At 35.2% G+C, this 27,367-nt stretch overlaps 2 protein-coding genes across 3 annotated transcripts in view; one reads left to right on the forward strand and one right to left on the reverse strand.

The window, feature by feature from the left end:
* LOC132203063 (uncharacterized) overlaps positions 1 to 17,139 on the reverse strand; it is a 27,579-nt gene extending 10,440 nt beyond the window's left edge. For both annotated transcript variants that reach the window (XM_059630519.1, XM_059630518.1), the window contains exons 1-2: positions 16,958 to 17,139; positions 17 to 945 (exon numbers count right to left, since the gene is read on the reverse strand). In XM_059630519.1, the coding sequence (XP_059486502.1) occupies positions 17 to 892 (876 nt within the window). In that variant the 5' untranslated portion in view covers positions 893 to 945; positions 16,958 to 17,139. The remainder of the gene's footprint in view (positions 1 to 16; positions 946 to 16,957) is intronic.
* A 7,571-nt stretch (positions 17,140 to 24,710) lies between these two features.
* Positions 24,711 to 26,378, forward strand: LOC132203381 (lactosylceramide 4-alpha-galactosyltransferase-like). Its single transcript, XM_059631124.1, has 2 exons — positions 24,711 to 25,096; positions 25,289 to 26,378. Exons 1-2 carry the CDS (start codon positions 24,719 to 24,721, stop codon positions 25,916 to 25,918), a joined length of 1,008 nt encoding a protein of 335 aa, XP_059487107.1. The 5' UTR covers positions 24,711 to 24,718; the 3' UTR covers positions 25,919 to 26,378.
* Positions 26,379 to 27,367: the final 989 nt, after the last annotated feature.

Consider the following 27,367-nt stretch of genomic DNA (forward strand, 5'->3'; position numbering starts at 1 on the left):
GGTCAGCACTACTCACCAACAAAGGCAGGTGATGGACGAGATAGCAGAGCGCAAGGACGGACAGCACCGTTGACCAGCGCAGTCTCTCGGGCAGCGACGTGCTCCGGTTTGGCCACGCGTGACATGGCGGCGTCAGCAGCAGAGAGCTGCCGTACACTTTGCTCAACATGCTGCTCTCCGTGTCGCTGTTGAAGCGGTGGAGGGTCTCGCCGAAGGGTGGTTGACGCCCGTCCGAACGACCTGACTGCGTCGACGCCGTCCCAGTGTCCGACTGGGCCAGAACTCTGAGGTCCGAGGTTGACCTTTGGAGGCGACGGTGGCGCCTAACTTCGGTGGCCAAAACGCCAACTAAAGTGGCAACGGCCAGAACCCCGTGCAGGGAAGCCGAAAACAGGGCGAAACGGGGTTCTAGCTGATGAGGGAGGAAGGTGCACGCATCCCCGTGGAACTGCATGTGGGCCGGTCGGGCAAACATGGCAGCCAGTCCGACGAAACCGGAGATGACGGCCAGGACGCAGATGTGGTAGCGCACGTGGTCGCGTCGAGGGTGGCGCCGGTAGCGACTGGGCCACCTGACGCTCAGGGCGCGGTCCAGCACCAGGGAGGCGAGGGTGGCGGCGTGCAAAGCGTGAAGGGCCGTCACGGCCCACACGGCCGTCGAACAGGCCACGCCACTAGCGGCCCTGGGGGCGCCCAGGAGTTGCAGCAGCGCGACGAAGAGGGTGAGGAGCTGGCGGGCGCAACCCTGACCCAGTAGGGCGGCCAGGAAGACGTCGACGGCCCGCCATAGGGGGCGGTGTGCGTGGAGGATGAGGAGGGCCCAGCTCAGGGCCACGAGGACGAGCGGCGCCCCGGCGGCGAGACCGGCCCAGCTGGCATTCTCGGGGGTCATGGTCAGTGGACGACCCCGACGATCAGCGAATAGCCCATTCTTCTCGGCTCAGCCTGCAACACGCGTGACCAAAATTTAGTTTGCATAAATATATGAAACAAACGGATTATTTGTGTCAAGAGTGGAATTTTTAATGAGAAAAGCAGAGATTATAGAGAGATGCTTGTTGAGATTGCATTAATTAGCAATTTGGTTCGTTTTGATCAAGGCGAGTCTTGATTAGAGCTCTTGAAAGTTCTTCACAATGTAACTCCTTTAAAGCTCAGAACGTTCAACACTGTATATGGAAAATAAAATAAATAATTTTAAAATACTTAGTAAGATGAAAAAAGAGTAAAATTTATCAGTAAATTTCACCTTTAAACCATAAAATTGAAGGCTAAAAAAGAATATTTTTTTCTACAAAATGAGTTATGAACGTATTAAAAATTTTTAGTTTAATTGCAACAAAAAAATTCTAATCTTTTAGTCACTTTTAGCGTTCCGTTAAATCTTTTAAAAATGATTTATTGCATTTCTTTTGTACTTTGTTGTGCGTGAAAAATTGTCTGGTATTTCTTTATTTTATTATTTGAAATGAAAGGTGCTATTACAACTGCCAGTAACAGGGTTTGTGGTGCATTATTGAACAAAATTGGACTTAAATGCAGCGTGACTCTCAATTGCAAGACAACAAAAGGCGGAGGTTTTCAAAAAATCTAAGGCACTGGACCATTTCTTGAGCAATATAAATTAATCAATTTTCCGCCCGTGATGCGAGAAAGACCTACAGACCGTATTGCACACATACAAAGACCGTTTCGCAAAAATTGCACGCCGCGAGCACCAAACAGATGGAGAGACACCGGAGAAAATTGACATTCATTCTTTCTGAACATATGCACAACATCAGTGTGCCATCTGCATGAAAAACGCAAGTTATCACTTTCTCCGCGCCGAGACCGATTATTTTATTATTCAAATGTAAAAAAAAAATTATCCATCACTTGGGATTTCTTACTTTGTGACTTTTGATTAATAACCTTTCAGAATGGAAATTGCACGGTTGGTTGTTATTCATTAGAAACCGGCGCAAGAGTGTTTCAATCGGCTGAAACCGTAGACTTCCTACACGCGATCATTTTACACCAGAAATCTCACCGTAGTTTGATATTTTTCGCTTCTTATGCTACGTAATTAAGCGTTATTGTACTCCATGTAATAAAATTTACAAAACTCATCTCATCGGCACCTTCACAAGAGGCGTGAAAACAATAAAGAAAGCGCCGGCATTGCTTGTTTCGGACAAGAAAAAAATGACACAACGATGCCAATAAACTAATTAGATACAACCAACGCATCCCTAAAAAGGAAAGGTGCCTGCCAGCACCGATTTGGAATTCTGTCTTTGAGAAGGAGGGGGCGTCCCTTTTTTAAATAATAATGTATCGCAAGCAAGGCTCTCTTGTACTTGATACGCAGCATGCCAAATAGGTTTTGTGCATAGTGTGTGGCAAGTAAGAAAGCTGCGGTGAAATTGACGCCCGCAATCGCTGACCCTTTGGCCACAATGGAATATTACTGTTGAGTACATTGACTCCAATCTGTCAACCCACCACTCCATCATTCGCTTGTCAACGTACTTGAAGTTTATGGTGCACGAACATATTAAATTGGAAAATAAATTGATTTTCATTTTTCTGCTCAGCCTAATATTAATAATAAATTGAGATTTAAGTTGAAACTAAAAATAAACAATTTATTTATTAGTATGCAAAGAAATCAAAGCATAATGCTATAAATCTTGGAATTATAAAAAAAAATTATATTTATATAAATTTTATAAAAAAAAAACTATAAACTATTGATAATAAAGACAGAAAGTAAGGAATACTAAAAATTTTAATTGTAAAAATGATTTTTATGTTATTTATTATTTTTTTGGCTGATATTTTAGTGTTTAAAAATGTGAAGAAAAATGGGAATACGTATTTCCTACAAAAAGATTCGGCTTAGAAGATTGGGTAAAAGAGAAAATTTAATTAATTTGAAACCTAGATAATAAAAAAATTTCTGTCTAAACATGCATAAATCAATATTGTATTTAACAGAAGATGGTACATAAATTTCAAAAAAAAGAAATACTATGATCAGATTATACATTAATATGCACCCAATTTATTCTAAAACCGGATCTCTATTCTTTTGCTTCCTTTCCTGCTCCACAAAAGAGCAATCATAAGCAGAAAGAAGAGGAAGGATTTTTAAAAGTGAAATTGGAACGAGAGTGGAGGTGGTTTATGTGCTGCTTCCTGCAGAAAGTGGAATAGTAAGTGATAAATGAATACGACTTGTTTGTGCACTTTTTCTCTTGCAATTAAAATTATTGTCATCTATCGAGCGGTGACGAATGCCAAACAAGGTCAACAAATCACTTTTCACTGGCGCTATTAATTTGTAAACTCGAAAGCAATCAGACTTGAAAGCGCGGCGGATCTAATCGCAATTTACACTTGATTGGCTGATAAAGTGTGGCTTCCTTGCAACAATATTTGTAGAACGGAGTGGAGTAAAAACACAGCTCGATATACAAATCACTTTTCAAAGGCTCTCGCGGGTCATGAGTTGGCCTTGGCTTTTGTCGGCCGGCTTATTATTTATTAATAATGAAAAAGAGCAGCAGGGCTGCTTCGTGCCGAATTCGCTATCCATCACTTTCGCATTCCACACCGTTCACGTGACGGCCAAATTCAAATTGCTTTCATGACGGAGTGCTTTTTTGGGTTTGACACTACAAAAGCAGCAGGCTGCACGTCTGCCCCGTCCGTTTTTTCCATCTCACTCTTTTACACCTCAACCTTGAGGTTGATATTCAAACAGCACTTTTCAATTACCGCCGGCCGAGAATCAATTTGTAAATCGGCGCCTTGATTCCAATTTGGTCAAATTGTCGTCAAAAGTAAGTGGTGGAAGCGTCGCCCTATGCTAATTTTTGCATGGGTGATCGGTCCTGCCGATGACAAGCTATAAAAAGTTGAAAAAAAAACAATGTATTATTTTGAAATACCAAGGATTGCAGAGAGATGAACGCTGGCAAGATTGTATTTGCGCAATAAAACATTGATTGAGAAGAGTGGCCTTGTGGTAGATAAGTGGAGATAAATTTAGTTGCATGCATGCACACAAGTCACGTATACTGTTCCATTGGCGTTATTACAAATTGAGAAGATGAGTTACTTAAGTCTATTTTTTTTTTTTTGAATGGTTTATTTTTAAAAATTTAATAAAGGAAGACTAAAATAAAATATTAAAATTAAACTAAAATAAAAAAATTTGTTTTTAGTTTAGCCCAATCTTCTAAAATAAACTTTATCGTAGGAAATAGGTATTTCCCATTTTTTATTGTTTTTTTATATATTAATAAAAAAAGGGAGTTTAAAAATGACTTTTACAATTAAATTGTTTTAGTATTTTTTTTCTACTTTGTTAAATAAAACGTGATTAACAATTTTTTTAAATATTTATTTTAAAATAATTTTTAATGATTACATAACATTTATTGCATTATGCTTGAATACATCGCTTATAATTAAATTTAAATCTGTTAATTATATTTTAATTATTGAGCATCCATATGATTTTTAATTATTAGGAAACTTACTTCCAGCCCTTCTTTATTGCTAATTATGTAAAATGGAATAGAATTAAACCTCTGCATGATAGATTGAAAATGAAATAGCATCATTATCATTCTTTATAATAAATTATTTGTAATCAGATAAATATTTCTTTTGTGCTAATATTTTTCATACAAATAAACAATTATTTGAAGAAGAATGAAGGATATTTCCAATTAATGCCACTGTAATATTTGAAGATGACAACAAAATACAGTAAAGGGTTTAAAATTTGGTAAAATTTTTAATTTTCAAAAGTGTCAAAGAGTGGAAAGTGAAAACTCAACAAAAATTCTTGGCAGCCTCTATAAAAAGAAAAAATGTATGACAAGAATAATTAATTATCCATTATAAAATTTTTAAATTTTTTTTCTGCTGAAAATAAAATAGGAGGGAAATTTTCTTATAATTTAATTTAGTTAATAATTCAGACTGCTGCCAGTTTAAAAATGATTTAATTTTTCCTTTTGTAATTGTCTTATTAATTCAAGTTAAGTTATGTTCTCATTGTTTCCTCTAATGACATCTGCAATACGAAAATGGCCCTCAAACTAGCTACGATAAATGGCAAAAGGACGCCAATTTTAATTAAAGAAAAAAACTTAATTGACGCGCTTTCAAAGCCTCTTTATCGTCCAGCAGAGTAATTTAGCAAATTACAAAAACATTCAAGATGCCTATCTTCCATCGAAAGCAAACAAGAGATGAAAGGCCGGCACGATGATAATTCCCACGACCGTCACAAACGGTACATCAAAAAATATTCTCTCGGCCATTGCCAGCGATATATGGGCGCGAGCTGGTGTGTGTGTTGTAATTGCTGAAATTTATATCTGCCAAGTTAATTTTCGCGTCTCTCCTCAGGTAATTACGAATCGGCCGTTGCAAGTTAACGAGGCCCGTTGTGCGATTGCCTCATACACGTCCCTTGGCAGAATCTTCATTCTCCGTACACACATATTCATTTTTCCTGACGAGTGCAATAATAACGGAGCACATCCGCGCCACCGCATTATAATACCATAACAACTAAACTAGCGGCTTAGACATAATTTGATATTTGCTTACAAGCGTGAAGGATTGTTTCATTTTTTCTCTCCGCGGCGAATCAACGCGCAAAAAATAGTTGCGCGGTAGCTGATGCATGGCTTTGCTTTACTGCACGTGAAAGTTGTGGCTTTTCCTTTAATTATAAATACCAAGCACAATATCCCATCTGATTCTTATTTGGAATGTTTAAGAGTTGGATTTTTTATATACCCGACGATCAAGAGTCCGGGTAATTACAAAGTTATTGAGGTACATTTTGATTCTTGCTTATATTTGAATTTTTACTTACTTTATTATTATTATTTTTTAATTTTTACTTCAAATTTTGGCTGTATGGATTAGCAATTTAAGGATATTTCCTTATATTTAGATGATGACATTCATATTTAATACAAATTACTCCCTTGAAAACAATTAATTTATTTAAATTAATTTGATCAATTTACAAATCGTCTCGATTCTTTACATTTATTTTTGCATATTTAATTGGTAAACTTAATAAAATTTTCCCTAAAATAAATCTTATTAATGTATTTTTTGCACGCTCTTTGGTCATTTCGTGAGTGGATACTAAAATTTGGGATGATTATATTTGAGTGTGTAATTGCAAGCGTGCAGATATAATTTAACAGCTGAGAGATCAAAACTTATTACTTTTTTTATTACATTGCAGTGTTTCATTCAGAAGGTGACTGGCGGAAATTTTTCAATCTAAAAAATATTTAATTGCAAGGGACTTTCTTATACTTTTCATCAGGTGGAGAAATTTTATATATATTCAAAACAGCACATCTGTTTTGATTTCAATTTCATTTTATAGCAGTGATAAACGGACTGCTTTCATATGTGCATATATTATTTAGAAATTGTTCACTCACGAGATTTATTATCCTCTTTTTTCTCTTTTTCTTTTGGGTGAAGTAGAAAGTTTGGTGATGCACTTGAGTTGACATAATTCACATGAAATTGCGTAATTATTTAGGCAAATCGAGGAGAGGACCTGTAATGTATTCAATTACAAGGAAATTAAAGTTGTTATTGTGTGTATGTTTTGATAGGCAGGACTTATTGGATGATGAAGCGAATTTCTCTTAGAGAGCTTTTGAGAGCAATTCCGCGTGGTATTTTTATCAAACCGCATTTCAATGAATATCTGAATTGTATCATCAGCGTGTTGTAGTGAAACTACTGCCTTTTTCTATAATGTTGTTTGCTCCTCACCGCGCGTCCATTTCACTTTCAAGTATCACGCAATTGAGAGATTTGATGTACATTCATTACGAGAAGCTTTTCCTTCTGTTGCAGGCAAACAAATGTTAACTAGAGCGGAGTTTAATGAAATTCTTTTGATAAAACTGATAATATTTTAATTGGAATAATTTAAAATAATAACTAACAGAGTTGGGCTCCCAAGCTGTTATTTTTAAACATAAACAATTATTACTTGGAAAAAAATTGTACCAAAAAAATTAATAAAAGAAACTCTATTAATTTTTTTGTTCATTTTTTTATAGAGGAAACGTGAACTGAAAATGCAAACCCCCTTACATTGTAATCTAAAGATTTTTGTGTTTTAGAAATTCGTTTTCTTTTTAACAAAAGAGAAAAAGGAAAAATGATTCGCCCCCATCTGTTTACCAAATCGCGTGAGAATATTTTGCATAATACAATATATCCCGACGCAGCAAAATTTTTGTGAATGTGGAAAGTGAAAAAAATTACGGATTTCACAAACTTTCATGTCCTCGGAAGTCAATGCGTGAATTACCGTGTGCAAATTCGTATCTCGAATTGTTAACTCTGTCGTTTACAATACGGACAAAGGTTTCGGCAACTCGCATGCAAAACCAAGGAGTTTATTGCCTCAGAATCGGCAGGCTCTCTTTCACCCGAGTGACCCATTCACACGGCCAGCAATTGTTTGCATACGAAACTTTACTCCCGCACGTCCAGCACAAAACTCCTTCTTTGAACACGCAACGTTTATGGAACAAGAAGCTGAGGAGTGACCGACTTTCCGCACACAACCGTGTGGCCATGGGAATCGGTTTTTTATTTTTTGATTCCCACAAACGCGCACTAATGTGGGAATGCATGCTTGAGCACAATCGGCCGGGCAAACACCACAATTTCGCCTCGTGCGTGTCGGCGAGAAGTTTAAAAGAAAGGGATTACACAAAAAAGTAAAACACTGACTTGAAATAAATTATTATTCTTTTGTCACAACGTCTTACGTCTGAGGTTATACAAAAGCGCAAGAGATGAATATATTTTAAAGTGTTGTTATAATTTCACAAATTGAAATAAAGCAGTTGGCTAATTTTTTTTGCAATCCCCTGCGCTGTACAGATTTTTTAGTGGGATTTCTCATAAAAGTATTAATTGCCTACGCAGCCTTCGTTGTTAATTAATAAAATGTACTGCGGTTGGCAAACGTAGTAAGTATTATGGTTCGGCCAAAGGTTGAAATTGGAAATGCGTTGCATTATAAACGGAGAGGAAAGAGAGGCGTGCACCATCCTTACAGGTGACAATGGACAGTTAGACGGTGATCAGGTGCACTGATTTCTATCGCCTTTTTTAATTGCATCACGCCTACCAGTGGGTTTCATATGGCACGCAATTAGAACAAGGATGTTCAGCAAATATGTACTTGTAGATCGTTAGATATATAAAAAATTTATTTATTGGTCTTGCTAAGGTCGATGGAATTGCTTTATTATTAAGTGGAAATACACAATTAATCGTGAGTCATGTGCCAGGAGATTGAATTTTCTTTGGAATGCTTAAGAAATAATTTGTTTGTATAAGAAAATGGAGTTAGTTTTAATTTTTCAAGGCAAAAATTGGCTAAATATTGCTGCAAAAATTATCCAAAGTCTAAATAGTTTGGTAAAGTAAAGAAACCAACACATTAAATTGTTGTAACTTCTTCAAAAAATGAATTCATTAATGAATGTAATAAAATCCACCAAAAAAAATGCTTTCATCCTTTAATTAATGCAAATAGGTGCGAAGATTGCTGTCAAAATTAAACGTTTAAAGACGTTCAAGGAAGCACCTCATTTTAATTCAATGACGCCCAACTGCTTTTCTGCCTGTTACCTTTAGCGCCTCTTTCAAATTCCACACGCTTTGCGCATGCAAATTAATTTCAGGCGTTCGTCTCGTTATGTTTTCTCGCACAAACTCCCTTTATTCTCTATGGAAGTAATAAATTGCGCAACCCCGTCATGCAGAAGCAACGCCCGCTTCCAACTTAACCTTGGCAAGGACAAATCAACTGAGACTTTGCACGCGGAGCTCCTCTTTTTGCGGCTGAATTTTTTAATTGTCTGCACGGCGGACGAGTCAATTATACTCAGCTGCAGAAGCCAAGATTTTTCTCTAGAAAAAATACTTGATGAACACTTACAAAGATTGAGTGAGAGGTATTATATGATTTCTTCCCAGAAAAGCAGAGCAAGGCATTGACTTTTTGAAAGAGAGGCAAAACGAGGCTTCCAAAATTGAAATTCTATTTAATTTGGTGAAAAATCTGTTGCAAAATTGGCAACTTTACTAGTTCAAATTTAACCTGAAAAAGTCTGGTCGTGAAAAAAGCTGGTCATTCTTCAAATTCTTTTAAACTAAAGATACATTTATATTGAAAATTTTCACCAATATTGAGTGAATAAGACAGAATTTGCAAAAAAACCATAATATCATCGTCAGTCAGAGGGACTTAAAAATTACTAATAATACAATCGAGCAGTCTCTTCTCAACAGCCTCGGAAATATATAAAATAAATTTTGTATTGACTTGAACAATAAATAATAAAATAGTTAGAATCACGAAAAAGCTCGCTACCTTATCTGCCTTACATCTAAATGAGAATATTTTCCATATCGCAGGCGGCGAGGAAAGTTTTCGGAACACAATATAATCCATCCATCATACACAAGTTACAAAACCGTGGAGAAAAATGGATCCCATTATGCATTATATGGTGGAAGACAAAGGAAATCGGTGTTTGTTTGGCGGGTGAAGTCGTGCCTGACTCCATTCACGCCGAGGTCACAGATTAATATTTCGTGAACCCTGTGATATAAGGATCTCCTTTCAGGGTCCCACATGACCGTGTGTGCACCCAAGAGGTACCGGCGTTTGAAAGGAAAAATAACCCGCCCAGCTTAATCGCCGCAATTATTCCAGAACTCGTTCGTCATTAGCACTAACTTCTTGTTTGTCGCAGCCGAGAAGAATGATCAAAAAAATTGAGCAGCTTTCTCTGCAGGAATCTGCCGTTGCCTCAGTTGCATTGTCTTTTGTGTGCACTTGCTCAGAATAACTAACAACAATAATGCGGCGCGCGCTCAAGTGTCATGTGTTATATTTGTTTAATGACAGGTGTTGTGTGCGAAGTGCATTAAACAAGCGCATTTTATGAATTTGCTCAGGTTTGCGACGATCAGTGAAAGCTGCACAATTACGTCCTTCAAAATTCAAATCCATAACTCTAGTCAAATATTCAAATGCTAATTTCGCTTAAGGCTTTTTAATTTCGTTTTTATTTGTAATAAATAAGGTTTAAATATAAATCAAACTGCCTTTAAAATTTACAAAAATAATTTTTTTATTATCTATTTTTCCCTTACAAGTAAAGCCACCATTATACTATACATAAAGATTGCATTTTTTTTTTAATAAATTGTATAAAAAATTAATATGTTACAAAGAAAAATCATTGTTTAAAAAAATTTTGTGTTTATTAGAAGAATAATTTTAAATTTTTAAAATTTTTACAGAAAAATAATATAAGAATTGATTTTTAAAGATTTGCATTTATAAAGAAGCTTATTTTGACTTCAATTAGCCACAGGTTATACAAAATAACGGTTAAAAACCCCCACTAATTTGCTCTGCACTTCCTGGCTCTTTAATCCCTTCAGTTTCTCGCGCACATCAGCTTCTTCTTAATCAACCGAGAGTTTGTTTGACTTACTTTCGACAATGCAATTGTTTGATTATTATTTTAATAATATTAAATCCATACATCCCACAATCAGCAGAGGAGAAAATGTATGATTAGATTTATTTATTGTGACCTGGATAAGCACCATCAGAATGAAATCGAAAAGCGATAGTGCAATTTGCGGTCCACGGAAATGTGGAACAAATCAATTTATTATATCGTCGGCTGAGAGCTCTCTTCGTGCCCCAGGTTTGATCGATTGGCGAAAACAAGAGATGATGAAATCAACTCGCGCCGAGTTTTGCAATGATGAGCACAGGATTAATTAATGTACAACTATTTTGAATCATACAAACGAGAGAGCCGCTCATTAGCGGTGCCAATTTACAGTAAGAGCGATGCAGTGGCCGCGCGTGCATTTAAAAGGCTTGTGTGTAAGAAAATCGCAATTATAATTAAATTAATCTAGCCGCTCCACTCGCCAACAACAATAATAATAAATTCGAACTGAGATGATTTTAAAATTTTATAACTGCTCAAAACTGGATGAGCTTGAGCGCGAAAGGTCGCAATTAGAATTGTAAAAGTGCAAAAGAGAACGGTCGAAATTCGCCGGCGAAGCACGAAATCTCCGCGCCTTTGCGTTTTATGTGCGATCTGGCGGATTGCATAAGAGTGCGATTCCACACATAATAAATTTAGATCGCGAGTGTTGCAATCCATCCATCGGTCGCTTGAGTGAAAGAAAAGAGAGGCGGCATCACGACCTGAGCAGAGGTACATAAAAACCTCTCTTTATCTGATCTCGCGTTTGGTGGCTGCTGCTATGTGTTTATTTGTTTTCGAGGATAATTGACTTCAACTCATTGTGGATATTGCTGAAATAGCATTTGTTTGTGTTTTATGATAGACATACATTTTCGCACTCCTTGTTTGAAGCAAAAATGAATCAAATCAATGCTGGGGAAATTATTAATTTTTTTGTAAATAAATTTTTGAATTTTTGATACCATTTATCGAACTTTTGTGGAAATATTCTTATTAAAATGGAAGATTTTCAATAATAAAATTACATATTTTTCATTTTACATAAACCTCCATAGAACCTCATAATAAACAAAGTTAAATTACATAGCATTGAACTTACTCGAAATACAAAGTATTATTAATATTCAAGAAATGATGATTTTTTAAATAAAGTTGAACCCAAAAAAAAAAAAAAAAAAAATTAATTGGGTGGTGCCTTCTGTACCACCAATAAAGGGCACAGACCGACAAGACTTTGTCTTGGCCTGACCCTAAAAAAAAAAATTCTTTGTTAAGATACAATGTGCTTCAAATTTTTTAATAATGATAATTTTTTTATTTGATAAGATTTATAATATTAAAATTTGATGAACAAAACTTTTATTATCGAATATAAACAATTTAATGAATATAAAAAAGACATAACCATGAACAATATAAATTTTAAAAACTATGTGTTTTTCGCTTCAGTTATTCGATTTATATATTTCATAACTTCAATAAACTAAAAAAAAATTGTTATAATTGAAAATGATAATTATTACTCAATGAGTGTTTTACATATATTAAAAAAATCTTTTGATATTTCACCTTGATGAAAAGTTAACTATTGAAGCTGTTGACTCCTGCCTAAAACAGTAGCACACAGCTCTATTAAAAGGCAGCAGCTATTTCTCTCCTTTTCCTTGAGTCGCCGTTTTTGTCCCTAAATTTTTTTCCCCTAAAACCAATTTCTTCATTTCCCCTAAAATCAAAACCCCTAAAACCATTTTCCCTAAACTTTTTTCTTGCATTTCCCCTAAATAGCAATGCCTCTAAAATTATTGTCCCTAAATTTGAAAAAATTGTAAATATATATTATTTTACCTGAAACTGGACAAACGGAGCAAAATATAATGTAGTCTTCCTTGGAATACCACAGAGAGGTACGCTTAAAATACAAGTTTCAATATTCTGACTGATTCTGATATATAATTTGTTACCAAAAGATGAATTAAATCATCAAATATTATGAAAAAATGTAATTTTTAATAATTTCCAAAATATATGCTCTATCAATATTTAGTTTCATTTATTTTGTCGTTATTCTATAACCATCAAGTTAAGTCTTATTGTTAGTCCAAATCCTGAGTACACTACCTCGATCTTTTCCCATATTGCTAAAATAGCCTTTTTCCGTTTTTACTTGCTGAATTTGCAAACTTCTTGAGCACAGATTATATTTGCTTCAGTTTTATAAGAGTTAGTGAAATGTAAATTTTTTTAGTATGGACTTTATAACTTCATGTAAGTTTTGAATTGTGTTTTTAACTTTAATAATTTACAATAAATTATCTCTAAATGATGGAGCTGGCAACCAAAAATTTTTGCATACGGAAACAGCCCTGAATCCTACCTTCTGTTATGGTTTAGGGGCAATGAAATTTAGGGGAAATGGAGTTTAGGGGAAATAAAAAAAAGATTTTAGGGATAATAATTTAGGGGAAATAATTTAGGGGAAATACAGAAAAAATTCATTAGGGGAAATAAATTTAGGGACAAAAGGGGGCTCCCTTTTCCTTTCCCCAAAATGCATCTCCATATACGGCGCAAGGCTATAATCGGTTGCAAAACTTGCAACCAGTGGCCATATATAATGCGCCACCGAAATGATCAATTTTCAACTTAAAAGTCAGAGATGAGTGCTTTTCGGCGGGTAATATAGTAATTGCTAATCACGACCGTGTTTTATGCCAATTCGTGGGCCAATCTATGCTGCGTTATTCTCCCAGCAGGAGTTTCAGCCTTGGAGTTGGAAAGCTCCACTGATTGAAAAAAAATAAGTTTCATAAATGCTGCCAATTTGCCTGACATTTAATTCCATCTGGTGCTAAATTAGGCCCATTTATTTTGGGCCCTTTCTCCGCACCGTTAATTAATTATCTTTCAGCAACACTGAATTTGGGCACCTTTGGAATTGCAAATCATTTCTCAAGTACGAGTGAATGTCTATTGAAATCAATATCAGAATTTTAATGATTTTGTTTCTAAATCTCCCCCCCCCCCCCCAAACAGAGCCCACGCCATCAGAAATAAAGGCAAAAATAATTATGTCAAGAATGCGATTTACTAAAACGCAATTAATTTCGCATTAACACTCGCAACGTCGGGTGTCACTTTTCTTGCTCATTATTTTCCCCACTATAGGCGCGCGGCAATGTCACGCCAGGGTCCATCCTCGCTCAAGGATCCGTTCTCCAGGTGGTATTTTCAACTCAAAACAAGCAATAACAAATAACCCACATGCAATTACAAAAACGGCGGGGTGTATAAATATAAAATAAACAGTTAATTAATTTTGCGCTTTACGAGCTGCTGTAAAGTTTATGGGAGGCAAAGTGGCAATTACATCAGCGTGGCTGTGTGTACGTTTTAATTTAAAAATTGTGATGTTTATATAACTTGTTTCGTCGCGGGCAGAGAGTGTTTGAATCGAAGAACAGCTAGGAATTGCGAAACTACGCTGATTGTGGGAATAGAAAATTAAATTGGCAGTTTTAGAAATAGGAAATGTAATCTAAACTGGCACGTTAAATTTATACAACCCTTTTTATCTACAACATCTACAGCGTTTTAATTGAATTTTTTCTATTCACTATAATACTTTGATACATTAAATACGAAATAAATTATGCAATTTTGCTTAAGAGCAATTTTAATAGTAAGAAATAAAAACGGAATGAAGTAGATTTTATTATGATTTATTTTTATTGGAAATTGTTAGTAAATTTTTATGAACATTTCTTTATGACAATTAAATCTAAAATCTTTTGTTTCAGGCTGGAAAATACAAAGCTGTATCTGAAATTTCAACAGGAATATTATTATTATTTTTACTATGTATCATTTTTATACAAAACATTATTTGAAATCCATGCACTTCAATTTAATTTAGCTTCTAAAGTATGCTGTAGGTAGAGAAAGTTTGAAAAAATAATTTTATTGTAGAATAACTATATCAAGATTTATTAATGATTTTAATGAACCAAATGGCAAGTATAAAAATTTAAAAAAAAATGTATTATATTCTTATGAAATGTCTAATAATTAATCATCATTCCACGCCTTAAGGAAAGCATAAAATTGACACTCCTCTTGAATTTCAATTGGCCGGAAAATGTCAGGGACACACACTCTCGATTTTGAACTCTGTCTTGCTTGAAAACGCGGCAGCTGCACTTTCGGGGTCACGTCGCTTCCGTCACATGCTTAAGAGAGCAAGTGTCGTTGTCGCGACCCCGCCCTTGCGGCTCAGGTTTTTCAGTCGCACGAAAAGTGCAGGAATGCTGCTGCTGCCGCCGAGTGCGATTTCTCGGTGCGCTCCGAGCGTAAATTTTCTTATTTTTTTTTCAGCATTATTATTTCTACTCGAAGCCACTCTTTAAACTACACGCCACTTTGACACGCACGCTTCTCTCAATTTTGCCGGCAGTTCGTTCGCCTCGCCGTTCAAAGCCCTTCGGAAACAAAAATAGTCAAGCTGAATGGAACGGAGCGGTTTTCGGCACGAATTAAATTCTTTGCAGCATCTTCGTCTTCCTCGCATCACATAATCGCCGCCGCTTACAAAATGGGTCAATAAAAGGCATTTCTTTCTTTTTCTTTTTGTGTGTTCTCTTTCAGCTGCTGCGGCAATGAATGCTGCCTCTTCACGCTCGGCTGCGGTGTTTTGTGCATGTGCGATGCGAAAAATCTGTGTGTTTATTTGCGATTGAAAGGGTTCATATGCGCGGCAATCAAAGTGGGCGCAACTGAAGTTTGCAAATGACACGGATTCTTTTGATTTTTACTGAACGAGCAGGCTTAGTAGGTTAGATGCGAATTCGGCATACTCGCGTGCAAATAATAAAAGTCAGTTACGTTTGAGTTAATGACTACAAAGAGGTTTGACTCAATAGCAGGCAATAAAGTTCCTCCTCCGCTCCAAGGCAATTCCTAATTTTTGCAGAAGGAATCCAAGGCAATTTTATAAAAAGTCTCAAATTAAAGGTTTGAAGTTATCTTTTTCAAAAAAAATATTGAGGCTTAAAAAATTGCAAGGGAAATCATATTTGTCCGATATTTACATGTAAATATTTTTTTTTTGAAAACAGCATAAAATCGTATTTTATTTAGATGTATGTCGATTATGTCACTCATTCAATCTGTTTTATTTTGCAGAAGAGTTTTCAGATCAAGCGTTTATTCATGGTATTATTTAAATTTGGCCATTCCTCGTTTTAATCAGAATTGGGCGAAATAGTTGCTGTTTGTATGTACGACAGTCTGTATAAAATCACTCTCAAAACAGTCTTCATCGTTTTGAGCGACGAAGGAAAAGTCATTCAGCTCAAATGCACAAGCCTAGATATAGTAGAGATTTTTACAAAATAAATGCATGAATTGAAATTTCCCATTTTGATGGATTACGTTTTCCAACTTTTCCACCGTCCTTCACAATCAGATCTTGATTATTGCATAGCTGATGCGGATATATGTTAAGTTTTTGGATTAGTTTTATTAATATTTTTCAGCTGATCACACATATTAATTAATACAAGACAAAAGATAAAAATTGGATACTAATGCACTTTTCATGTGAACCATATTAAGTGTTTTTTTGACAACTAGAAGTTAAAAATAAATTTTCTTTTTATACAATAAGATTTATATATTACATTTTTTTCCAATTCACTTACAGAAAAAGAATTTAATAATAAATATAAAATAGAAAAAAAAATTTAATTTAATATTTTTTGTTTGTAAACTACATGATAGTAATTTTAATATTTAATAGATAATATGTTAAATTGTCATTTTTTTATTATTAAAATTATATTTTGTCTGCAAATAATTATCATCTGATTTATGCATTGGGTAACACGGATAGAGTGGAATTCATGCCAAAGGTTCACCTACGCGTGCTACCTGCGGGCGTCTCTCTCTCGCGCTATCTTTCTCCTCTCTCTCGTCCGTCGCTTGTAATTACCTATTACAGGCCCCCACAGCTTCCGTCCGACTCGTTTACTCCGAGCAGAAAAATTAAAATTTATTTTCATTTGCCGCGAAACCTGTTTTATATACCGGCGCGATAAAATTCGCAAGCATCCTCCTTCGCTCATTGCGATAATATATATGACGAGCCGTAATTTTGTAAAGTAGAACAACAGCATCATCCTCTAATGGCAAGAAGTAGGTCTCGTGTCAACTCCACCAGAAACCAACAAAACGATCGCATCCTCATCGGATGTTTATTCATGGAGTTTTTAAATTTACTTTCTTACTAAACCAACCCTTAACCACTGCTGAAGGGGTTCTATTGAAAAATTAATTTGAAGGAAAAAAACGTGAAATCGTACCTTTTTGAAGCAGTCTCGGGGCGATTTCTTTTCCACAATATCCTTTGTTTGGGGAAAAGTCAAAATCCTTTGCACTTTGGTCGGAAAATCCACATTGGTGTCGGACGTTCGGCGAAAGCGGCGATCGAGCGCAGCAGGTGTTGCGAGCGACTCGAGCGCACGGCACTATCTGCGGCGGCAAATCGGCGCGCATTCCGACAGCCTGTTCGCGTTCCCTTCCATATTCCTTTTCTTTTTCCACCAGAGCCACCTCTGCGCGGCCCGTGATGAAGACGCCGCACGCTATTTCCGACTACACCTCGCGCATAACAATTGCCGTGCGGATCGTGGAAATTAAACTTGGTGACCGGTGCGTATTGTACTGCCCTTAAGAAGGTGACAGTTATTATTCCTGACCAAATCTAGCAGCAGCAGCAGCAGCAGCAGCAGCAGCCGAGAGAGCGTGGAATTCTTTTGGTGGACGTGACATTATTATATACACTTTCAGCCGAATTATGCGTGGCTCTTGGCCAATAATTCATTGCCATTGTAACCGAAATAACATAAACAAATACATTTCTAAAAGTTCTTCTAAACAAACAGTAGTGGAATGTTTCCAAGATTTTTTTTCAAAAGGTTTTTGTGCAGGAATATATTATATGTGACAATATAATATATTTTTTATAATTATACATATTAATAGTTACTTTAAAAAAGGATTATAGGTAATTTTACATTAAAAAATAATTAAAGGTAATTTTGAGGTTTTGCAGATTTTATTTCCCAAATAAAATTTCGCAGGGTATTTCTATTCTTTATTAAAAACTAGTTTTTCATTTACAGTTTTGGAAAATCCGCGTTGTACCCATTAAAAAATTACACTTTTTTGCACACTTAGGAAATAATTGACTAAATTTATTTTAGCAAATAAGTTTAAACTTTGAAGGAATACAAATTTTGTATTTCGTCATTTCACCATTACATAAAATAATTTAATTTAATCTAGTGAAAATATAGAATTTCGGTCAATTGAAGTGAATTTCGTTTTTTATATTATTATATTATGATCATATTTTTTTCCATAAAGTAATTTGATTCTACAACCCAACAATATTTTATTTCTTTCTCTCGCTTGTATCCTTTGTGAATTATAAGATATTTTTATTGTGACTCGTGCGTGCTTAATCCTCCTTTTTCGATTTGAGAGGCATATTCAAATTTTTCAGATTTGAATAATAATGAGAAATTTTATACACATGCAGCGATATCGTGCTCTTTGCTTTTGAGGGATCTCGGCGTCCTTTTAAGGAAACGGAATGCTCTTAAGTGTCTTTTTCTCTCCGCATCGTGCATTGTTCTTTCATGCGCGCAGAGTGAGAATGAATTATGCATTTGCCACTCTTGTCGTAATTCTCGCTTCATTTGCAGATAAAGCCAAAAAGATTGCATGCGTCTCTTTCATATTCTGCAAAATTAGTGTTTTCAGGTTAAATGAAGCTTCCGTTGTATCGAAACCTTTTAAGTTTTTGCGTCATATTTTGAAAATGAGAACACAAATCATTTTTTCGCTGCATTATTTTTCTGTTGATTTGTTTACGTCAAACAGTGCATAAAATATAAAACGAAGCGCCGCGGATTTCTAATTTCACACTTCCGTGATCTTTATGTGACATTTAAGTTTTCACGCCTCTTGCTCTCCGCAGACGACATAATAGCCATAATATTATTAAATAGAAGAAATGATGCAGTCTCACATTTAGAAAAACGCGATTTTAATAAAATTCCTGCACACAAAAACAAATGTATTTTTAGGAAAAATAACTAGACAATCAAATGTAATGATGCGAATCTAATCACATCCGGAATGCAATTTATTCCATTTGAAATATTAAATATTTTTTTTTCACTGTCCGTTGTGATAATTTTTGGGCAACGCAGGTTTGTTTCCATTTTTGACTGAACCACGCTCTTCACTCCAACTCATTAACTATTCTAATGTATGCATAGGACGCTTTTCTACAAAACACTACAACCCAAAACTATTTCTGTATATATCTCGGGCCTAGAAAAAAATTTACCGTAAGCCGTCTCGCGCTCAATTTCAGCCCACGAGGAGTTATTGAACGAAGCTCGAGTGCAAGGAAAATCCACGAGATGGGAGAACCGCCGAGAGATTTCAACTTGCGCAGTTTGCAGACGTGGAGACGGATCTCACAGATGGCGTATTTTGTGAAATTTCATTCTGAAAAATAATTTGAATAATATCGTTGATTAGAATAAAAAGTTGATTGTGTCTCAAAGGAGCCCATCGTTCTATGTAATAATTTATTTACCCTCTTAGCAATGTTGTTATAATCATTATATGATGTAACAACTTGGACAAATAAACAACAATTAAAAATATTTTTTTTTATATCGATGTTAAATCAGTTTTAAAGTTTTGCTAGAAAAAAAATTTAAATTATAGTAAAAGTAAATATTTTATGAATTAAATTAAAAACAAATATTAAAATTACTTTATATATATTTTTTTTTTTACAAATAATTATGTAATTTTTTTTTTAAATCTTATAATGTACAAATAGATTTTTATTATTATTTAAATCATTTTATAAAAATTTTAAATGTTAAAAAAATAAAATCAATAATATTTTTAACAACTCATAAAACCAATTAAGATTCATAATTTTTTCTGACAGTTGTAGTAATTAATAAACTTTGAATATAATTTTTAGCACTACATATTTTCACTTTGATCAATTTAAAAGAAAATATCTTCCACAATAAAATTTTAAAAAAGTTTTCAGGTCACTAAATAAACACATGGTTCAGTACATACCTCAAAATTATGAAAGGCTCAATACTCAGTTTAAATAGTTGCCCATTTAGGAATTTAAGGATCAGCTGTCTTTCAGTGAAAATATATTTTCACATTAGACAGAGCAATATTGAACCAGATAATTTTTCTTGCACATAATGTAAAAATCGGAAAATAATTCATATTATGTTATTTGTTTTTGAGGAGACATTGTTTTAGTAGAGTTGGTTTTGTTCTTCGAATCCAAAACAAACATCAGAGTTTTTCTCAGCGTTACAGTAAATTCAAATCAAATCAATTCTCATAGTGAAATTTCTTTTATTGAGCTCAACATGTCAAAAACACCCGCAGTATATTAATCTAGCCAAACAGGAAAGAGTTGATTAACAATCGGGAAACACGTGTTTGGCAGCATAAATTGGAAGCAGAGTTTTGTACAAAATTGCCCAGCGGCCGTAAATCACGCGATCGGCGCAATATCCGCGCTAAACTGGGCGCAATTTGCGTCCTCGTAATTCAGAGAGCAACGAGTCCAGCACTCGGAGGGAGACCGAGGTAATAATCACGTTGAGCAGGTCCTCTCGTTTTGCCCACTGGTTTATCGCGTCATTATTTAAATTATGAAAGCTTTCAGCGGCTCCATTGTGTGCGAGAGCGCAGTGCGTCCGAAAACCAACATCAAGCAGTAGCCCGGGTGTTATTTTGCGTGGAGGCGGAAAGAGAGGGAATTGAATTAAAGCCTCTCTGCAGCGTGTGATGCTGCGTCGTCGCTTGATGATGATGTGCTAAATGAAGGGTGCACCACACGCACTTACTCTGATGCGGCTTAATAGACTCTGCTTAATTATTTACAAAGCGGCCGCATTAACTGCCACGGCGCGGCACAACAGCCTTTAACACGCACAGAAAAGCAAGCGGCATCGACCGACGACCGCCGCAGCAGTCACAGGAGCAAAAGCGACCATATTTTCAAGTTTAAAAATTACCTGGCATTTTAAGGCAATTGACTTTGAAGCTGTATAGTTGTTTGGTATAGCAATAACATAATCATTTTTAATGTAAAAAGATATTTAAGTTATATTTGGCAATACTGTTATATATTTAATTTAAAAATATTTTTGTATACCAAATGAAAACTTTTTGATTTGTCATGAGAACAAAAAATAAGTCAACCGAGGCTTACTGTGGCAGATGGAGTCGCCTTCATAACGGAAGTTTAGTTTAAGCATGATTCCTTGTTAACGGTGGTGTCGTTTTGTACAATTTTTTTTTAACAATTGAATGTAAGAAATGTACTTGTAATAATGTGGACAAATAAATAACAATAATAAAAAAAATTAATTTTGAAATTAATCATTATTTCACGTAAATATAGTGTCATTTACATAATGATAAAATTTTATTAATTATATAATTTAAATACACTTACCGGCTTTGATGTAGTTCAAATTATAGGCTTCTCAATTTCTGAATAAATTCTGCTTTACTTCAATAATTTTTGCATCTTTATTATTGTGTCTGCGAGAGTCAAACTATCATTCTGCTCTGTCTGTCTGAAACATAAAAAAGCTAAAAATAATCATCAAATAAAAAGGGGACTTTTAATGTAAACATTGACCGGCAAACGTAAAATTGTTTGAAAAAATTAGAATTCTTTTAAATTTATTGACAACTTTCGTTGGCATTTTCTGAGCCTTAAAAGTTCCTTTTTCATTTTATTTCCACTTTCTTCCTTCCAGTTACTTCTTTCTTAAGGGTTTTAAATTGCAATGCTATCGTACTTATTGTTAGAAGAAATAGCAGGAAGCAAATTTGACATTTATATCAATAAATTTATCCTAAAAGTATAATGGAATTTGCGAGTATTTTTTTTTAAATAACTATTCTTTTTATTGATAAATAATTACAAATCTTTATCAAAAGCTCATTCCAATTTAGAATTGAATTTTATTATCTAAAAGACAAAAAGCTTATGTCTTGTTGAAGGATTTCTAAAAGTATAATGAAGGAAGATTTCCATCATTTCTAAACTTTCTGCTGCACATAATTGAATAGAATAAGCAGCAATTAGCGTCATCAAGACTGCAGAAATTGTGAAATTTTAAGTGAATCAAGACGCGACAGCCAACATATTTCTCTGCACAAATTGCGCAAATCACCACGGTTAACATTGTTAGTCCCCGCTCGCGAGAGCACACACAGACAGACAGACACACGACATAAGATGCGAAGAGAGTCTCGAATTGCCGCAAAGAGTGGAAATAACACGATGCAAATTCAGTTTAAACGACGAGCATCTTCTTGGCGAGAGGGAGATAGCAGCAGACCGAGTTTTGAGTTGTAATGTTTGCCATGCGGAGCGAGAGGGGTGCCTTCGTCATCTGATGCTATTATGCAGATTTTATTGCAGCAACCGCGGTAGGAAGCATAAATTTGCTTAAACGCCGTAATTACATTTACACAACAAGATCTTAAATGTTTCTTGAGTTTTTCAAGATGTTTATCGGCCCAGGCGGGCAACAAAAGAGCCCGAGTGCAATAAAAAAAGCGCGCGCGGCAGGGTTTCATTTTTGCCAGTAATAAAAAGGAGATGACATATAGTTTATATATAGAATTTTTTTTTCGGGGGAGTGAGTTGAGGGAGGCTCGCTACACACGCGAGAGAGATGACTTGGAACGCATGAATTTTGAACCCAGTCTCTCGTAAACGCGACATTAATGGTGATTTAAAATCAAACCGACCGCACACAAGGGGACTGCTGCTCTTTTCTAGCTCTTCACCACACACAATGTGCGACTCTGACTTTTGTTTCCAACCGGAAATGCACTCGAGTGTGATGGAAAAGAAAGCGAAATTCGTGGAAATAACGCTCCCCATAAATGTATGCGAATCTAATGCGTTTTTCGATGGCGATATGGGAACATTAAATTTGATTCAATCCCGGCTAAAGTGAGAATGGAGACTTTTGCGCATCCATTGTTGCGGGTAGGCAATCTGCCAAGCATCGGAATACAGCAGGTTGCATAACCCAATATAATACGTTCGTTTATTATGACCCAAAATGTATATTTTTACCCTCTCAGCCTTCTCACATAATATGTAGCGAAACAACAATAGCAAAAAAAAATTTGACATAATTTACATAATTTATATTGGATTTGTGAAGTAGATGGACTTTTGATAAAAATATTACTGTGACTCTTTTTAAACTTTTTTATTGATACTTCCAAAAATTGCCTTAAATGTTGTCTTTAATAAAAATTTTTTTTATCAATTTTAAAGATTGTATAGCTTCATTTTATTTTTTTCAAATCAATTATTTTCTTTGTTTACAATTGAATATGTACATAATTGAATCATGTTTTTTTAATAATTTTCTTTTGAATGAAAAGAAAAATATTTTAACTTAACTGTAAAAAATGCAAAAAATAAAAAAATACAAAAAATATGTATATATATATAATATATATATATATATATATACACATTTTGACGGTTTTCTTATTACCTAAATTGACATTTTTGAGTGGATTTTTATTAAATCGATTGAATAGGGTATACATTGGTAAACATGAAATTAAAAAATTAAATATTTAAAAATTTTCAGGAGAGGAATAATTTTTTAACTTTTTTTTGTTATCAAATTCATTGGTTTTCAAGAAGGTTTTTATTGAGGCAGATAAGAGGCAGCTCTAAATTTGAAAAGTATGCATAGTAATTTACCAAAATTTGATATTCTGCTGAAAATGTTAAATCTGTTCAGTCGGTTCATGTTATAGTACCTTTCGCTTTTAAAATGTACTCAAGGTAATTTAATTGAGGACAACAAATAATGTCCATAGGTGTGCCTTTTATTAATCGCTGCTATTACCTTAATGGAAAATATGAATATGACGTAAATAAAAACGCTTTGAGTTTTTCAAACACGCGCACGTTGCAAAACTCACAACAAACCGTGAACTCGACTCATTAGCCGCGAAGAACAAGCACTAATGCGCTCTTGGAAGAGAGGAATAATAACAAATAGGACGGCCGCGTACAAATGAGCTGGAGGTAATAATTCACGTAAGACGAGCGGCAATAAATAACCGTCCGGGTGCATGTAAATAGAAATAAATCCAACGGCTGAGAGAGAAAGCGAGCGAGTGTGGATGCTGTGACACGCGTGATCCTCTCATCTTGCCCGACAACCCCATCCCAGGCAATAAATATCCAAGGGTTATAAATTCTAAGTGCATATCAAGCGTGCCGAGAAAACAGGGCCTATGCAACGCCCGTCTCTCTCTGCGATGAATTAATTTTCATTCAAAACTTGTGCAATGTGTTGTATTTATATTACTTACTTTCTGTGTTTTCTTTAAAGGATTTTTATTCACACATATTTACATTGAAATGAAATTATAAAAAAAAAAAAAAATAACAGAATCATTGCTAATGTAATTTACTAACTAAATTTAAACGTGCTTTGGCGCTGCAAACTATACAGGTTTATTATGGAACCAGGTATTCTTTCCACGTTTTGTCCAACAACAACAATTTATGATGCTTCTTTGACCATGCGATCAAGATCCATTGTCAATTCAATGTTCAATTTTATCGGAATGAAATTTCTTTTGACAAATACAAAATTACAATGTCAGTTTTTACGGGTTTGCCGTTGTAGGTTTAAAAAGCTCGAAAGATTTTCTGCAGGACAATGTTGCAGCTAATACACTCATTTAACTTAAATTTAAATAACTTCATGTCATCTATGAATTATTTCATAAATAGCCCTAATCAGTATTTTTATTTCTTTAACCTTTTCTCATCAGCAAAGCATTATTTTGTGCATGTTTCAAGGAAATAATAAGCACACACGTTGCTGTCTAAAATAATAAGGGACAGGAAGCGACTGGAAGCTTGAATATGATAAGCGTGATAAGCAATCTCTTTTTCAGGTGCAGTGCGAAGGTAGGTGTTGGCCATGAGGAGGCGGCTTTTCGTTTCGTGGTACCTGGCACTGCTTGTCGTGTCATTAATTGTTTTTTTCGTTAGAAGACGGAGAAATGCTTGGACTGAACTTTACGATATTACCGATATGACTCTCAAAGAAGACGGTCCCGCTTTCGACGCAAAATTTGGTACCAAGGTCGCTTTTTTCATGGAGACCTCAGGAGAAGGGTACCTCAGGCCCAGAGAGGTTTGCGCCATCGAGTCATTGGCCAAGACCAATCCTGATATGCAAGCTGTGCTCGTTTTTACATACCCAGTGCAGAATCTCAACCTGAGAAAAAATCCAACACTAGCAGCAGTGAGTCGCAAGATGAAAAATCTCCACATTGTCACAATGAACAGCACAAAGGTAGTTAGAATAAATATTATTATTAAATAAAAATATCAAATACATTCATGATTATAACGTTATATAAATTACAATGGTAATTTTTATTTTTGAAATCTTTGGCAGAGCCTAAAAGTGCTCAATATGCATGAAACACAATTTAAATTAATAGATTTTAGATAAAATTTTATAATAAATTTATTGCTATTTCAGGTTTTGTTAAACTCGCCAATCTTTAGACAAAAATTGAACATTTTGCAACAATCGAAGTTTCCCACCGTTTTCCTCAGTGATTTTCTGCGAGTTCTTCTTGTTTACACCTTCGGTGGTATTTATTTTGACACCGACTTCATCATTTTCAAAGACCTTTCACCCTTGCTGGAGAAGAACAACTTCGTTACAAAACCAAAAGGACAACCGCTGGTCAACAGTTGCGTCTTTTCATTTGAGAGGAAACACCCTTTTGCAGAAAAACTTATGAAAACAGTGGGTGAAAGGTTCAACCCGAAGAATTACGCCTCGGCCCCGGCAGCGTTCAAAGTTGCGGTCGAGGATTTTTTCAAAATGGATTTAGAACAGGCCATTGAGAAAAGTCCCTTTGAAGGAGTAACTGTTATGGACTACATTGAATTTTCACCCATATTCTACTACGACTTCAGACAAATTTTCAATGAGTCATTTGTTAGTTTAGCTGATGAAATAGTCCGATCCTCGTATGCTTCGCATATGTGGAATTACATGGGCTGGAGTTTAAAGCTGGACCTCAATTCTAAAGCACCATACGCAATTTTGGCCAGACGGTTTTGTCCAATAACTGTTCATAATATTGAAGGTGGATTTTAAGTTCCAAAATTTTGAGTAACAATTCAACGTCTGCTCCTGTTTGACCCCCTGCATATATGAATCAATGCTTTTGTGTAAATAAAATATGCAGTTTATTTATATAATCGAAACCAAATAAAGCATCCACGAATTCAAAAGCACAAAATTTGACCTTAAAAAAGAGCGAGATAAAAGAAACAAAAACAATAACAGAACTGAACAAAGCGAGACAAAAACAACAACAAAAAGGTGATTAAAAAATTTCCATTATTGTGTCTTTCTATCTAATCGCACAAACTTGTTTCTATTTGCTATATGAACACTTGAATTGACTATAGCAATAATAGCCATTACGATTTCCTAAAAATGGCATGCACTGTCAATAGACCAGGAAAATATATAATTAAATTTTTTATTGCTCAAAGAATTAATTTAATTTTGTTCAAATGTGCTTTTCATCTGTGCACACTATAAATGATTAATCTCCATTTTAAAAAATTATGTAAGTATTTTTTTTAATTGAATAAAATTTGAATAGTTAAAATAATAAATCTCTTTTCTCGTTACATTACAAAAATTCCTGAAATCGCATGCATGTATAATTTGACTCTCTTTTCGAAAGCTTGCGTACGTGTGTGTATGTTGGGCCCCCATTCGTCGCGCGCGTGTCTTTTTCCGAGGGCTGATATGTGGCTGCCAAACAATTTCCACCGTCATTAAATTATTGCTGTTGAATGCAGTGGGTGTGAAGATATAAAATCTGCTCGATCCACTCGCTCTCGTCGCGCGCGCACTCGGCGCGGTAATGGCCGTGCCGAAGAAAAGAGGAAGAAGAGTGCTCGCTCGTCTGCTCGCCGCTTGATGACTTTTCGCCGCCGCTTGATGCGATCCATCAGCGAAGAGAGCGAGCGGGTGGGCACATTGTGTTCGACTCGACTTCTTGCTTCTTCAATAGTCATATCTCGTCAACGGACAATTGAACATCTCAAGTGATTAACGAGCGCGCAGCCTCTGAAAGGATTAATGCATCCACCACTCACGCCGCAACAACCCTCTCGAGCCGCCGACTTTTCGACTTGCTGTTGCTCCGCACCACCATTTTTTCATCGCGAATACCCTGCTAAACGGCGACATTGGGTTATCAAAAAGAGAAAAAAATTCAAATTGCTTTTTTCTTTAAGAAGACGACGTTCTTTGTAATTGATATTTCTTAGTTTTCATTGTTAATCTGACTTTCTATCAGAGTAGATTAATAGTTGTGTATAAATAATATATAGATTCACAATCAGATTCAACAAGTCCCTTTAAATGCAAATTTTGAGGCATGAAATTCATGATCAAATTTTTTTATCTTCAAGTGTGTTTCTTCTTATCATGTTTGATGGAACAAAAAATCTGCAAGAAATATTTTAGTTATTAACATTTCTTTTTAAGTTGGTAAATTATTTTTATTAGTCTTGCATATTGGGC

Source organism: Neocloeon triangulifer, unplaced genomic scaffold (genome assembly GCF_031216515.1).
Source record: "Neocloeon triangulifer isolate White Clay Creek 2 clone unplaced genomic scaffold, ASM3121651v1 ptg000017l, whole genome shotgun sequence".
NCBI classification, from domain to species: Eukaryota; Metazoa; Arthropoda; class Insecta; order Ephemeroptera; family Baetidae; genus Neocloeon; species Neocloeon triangulifer.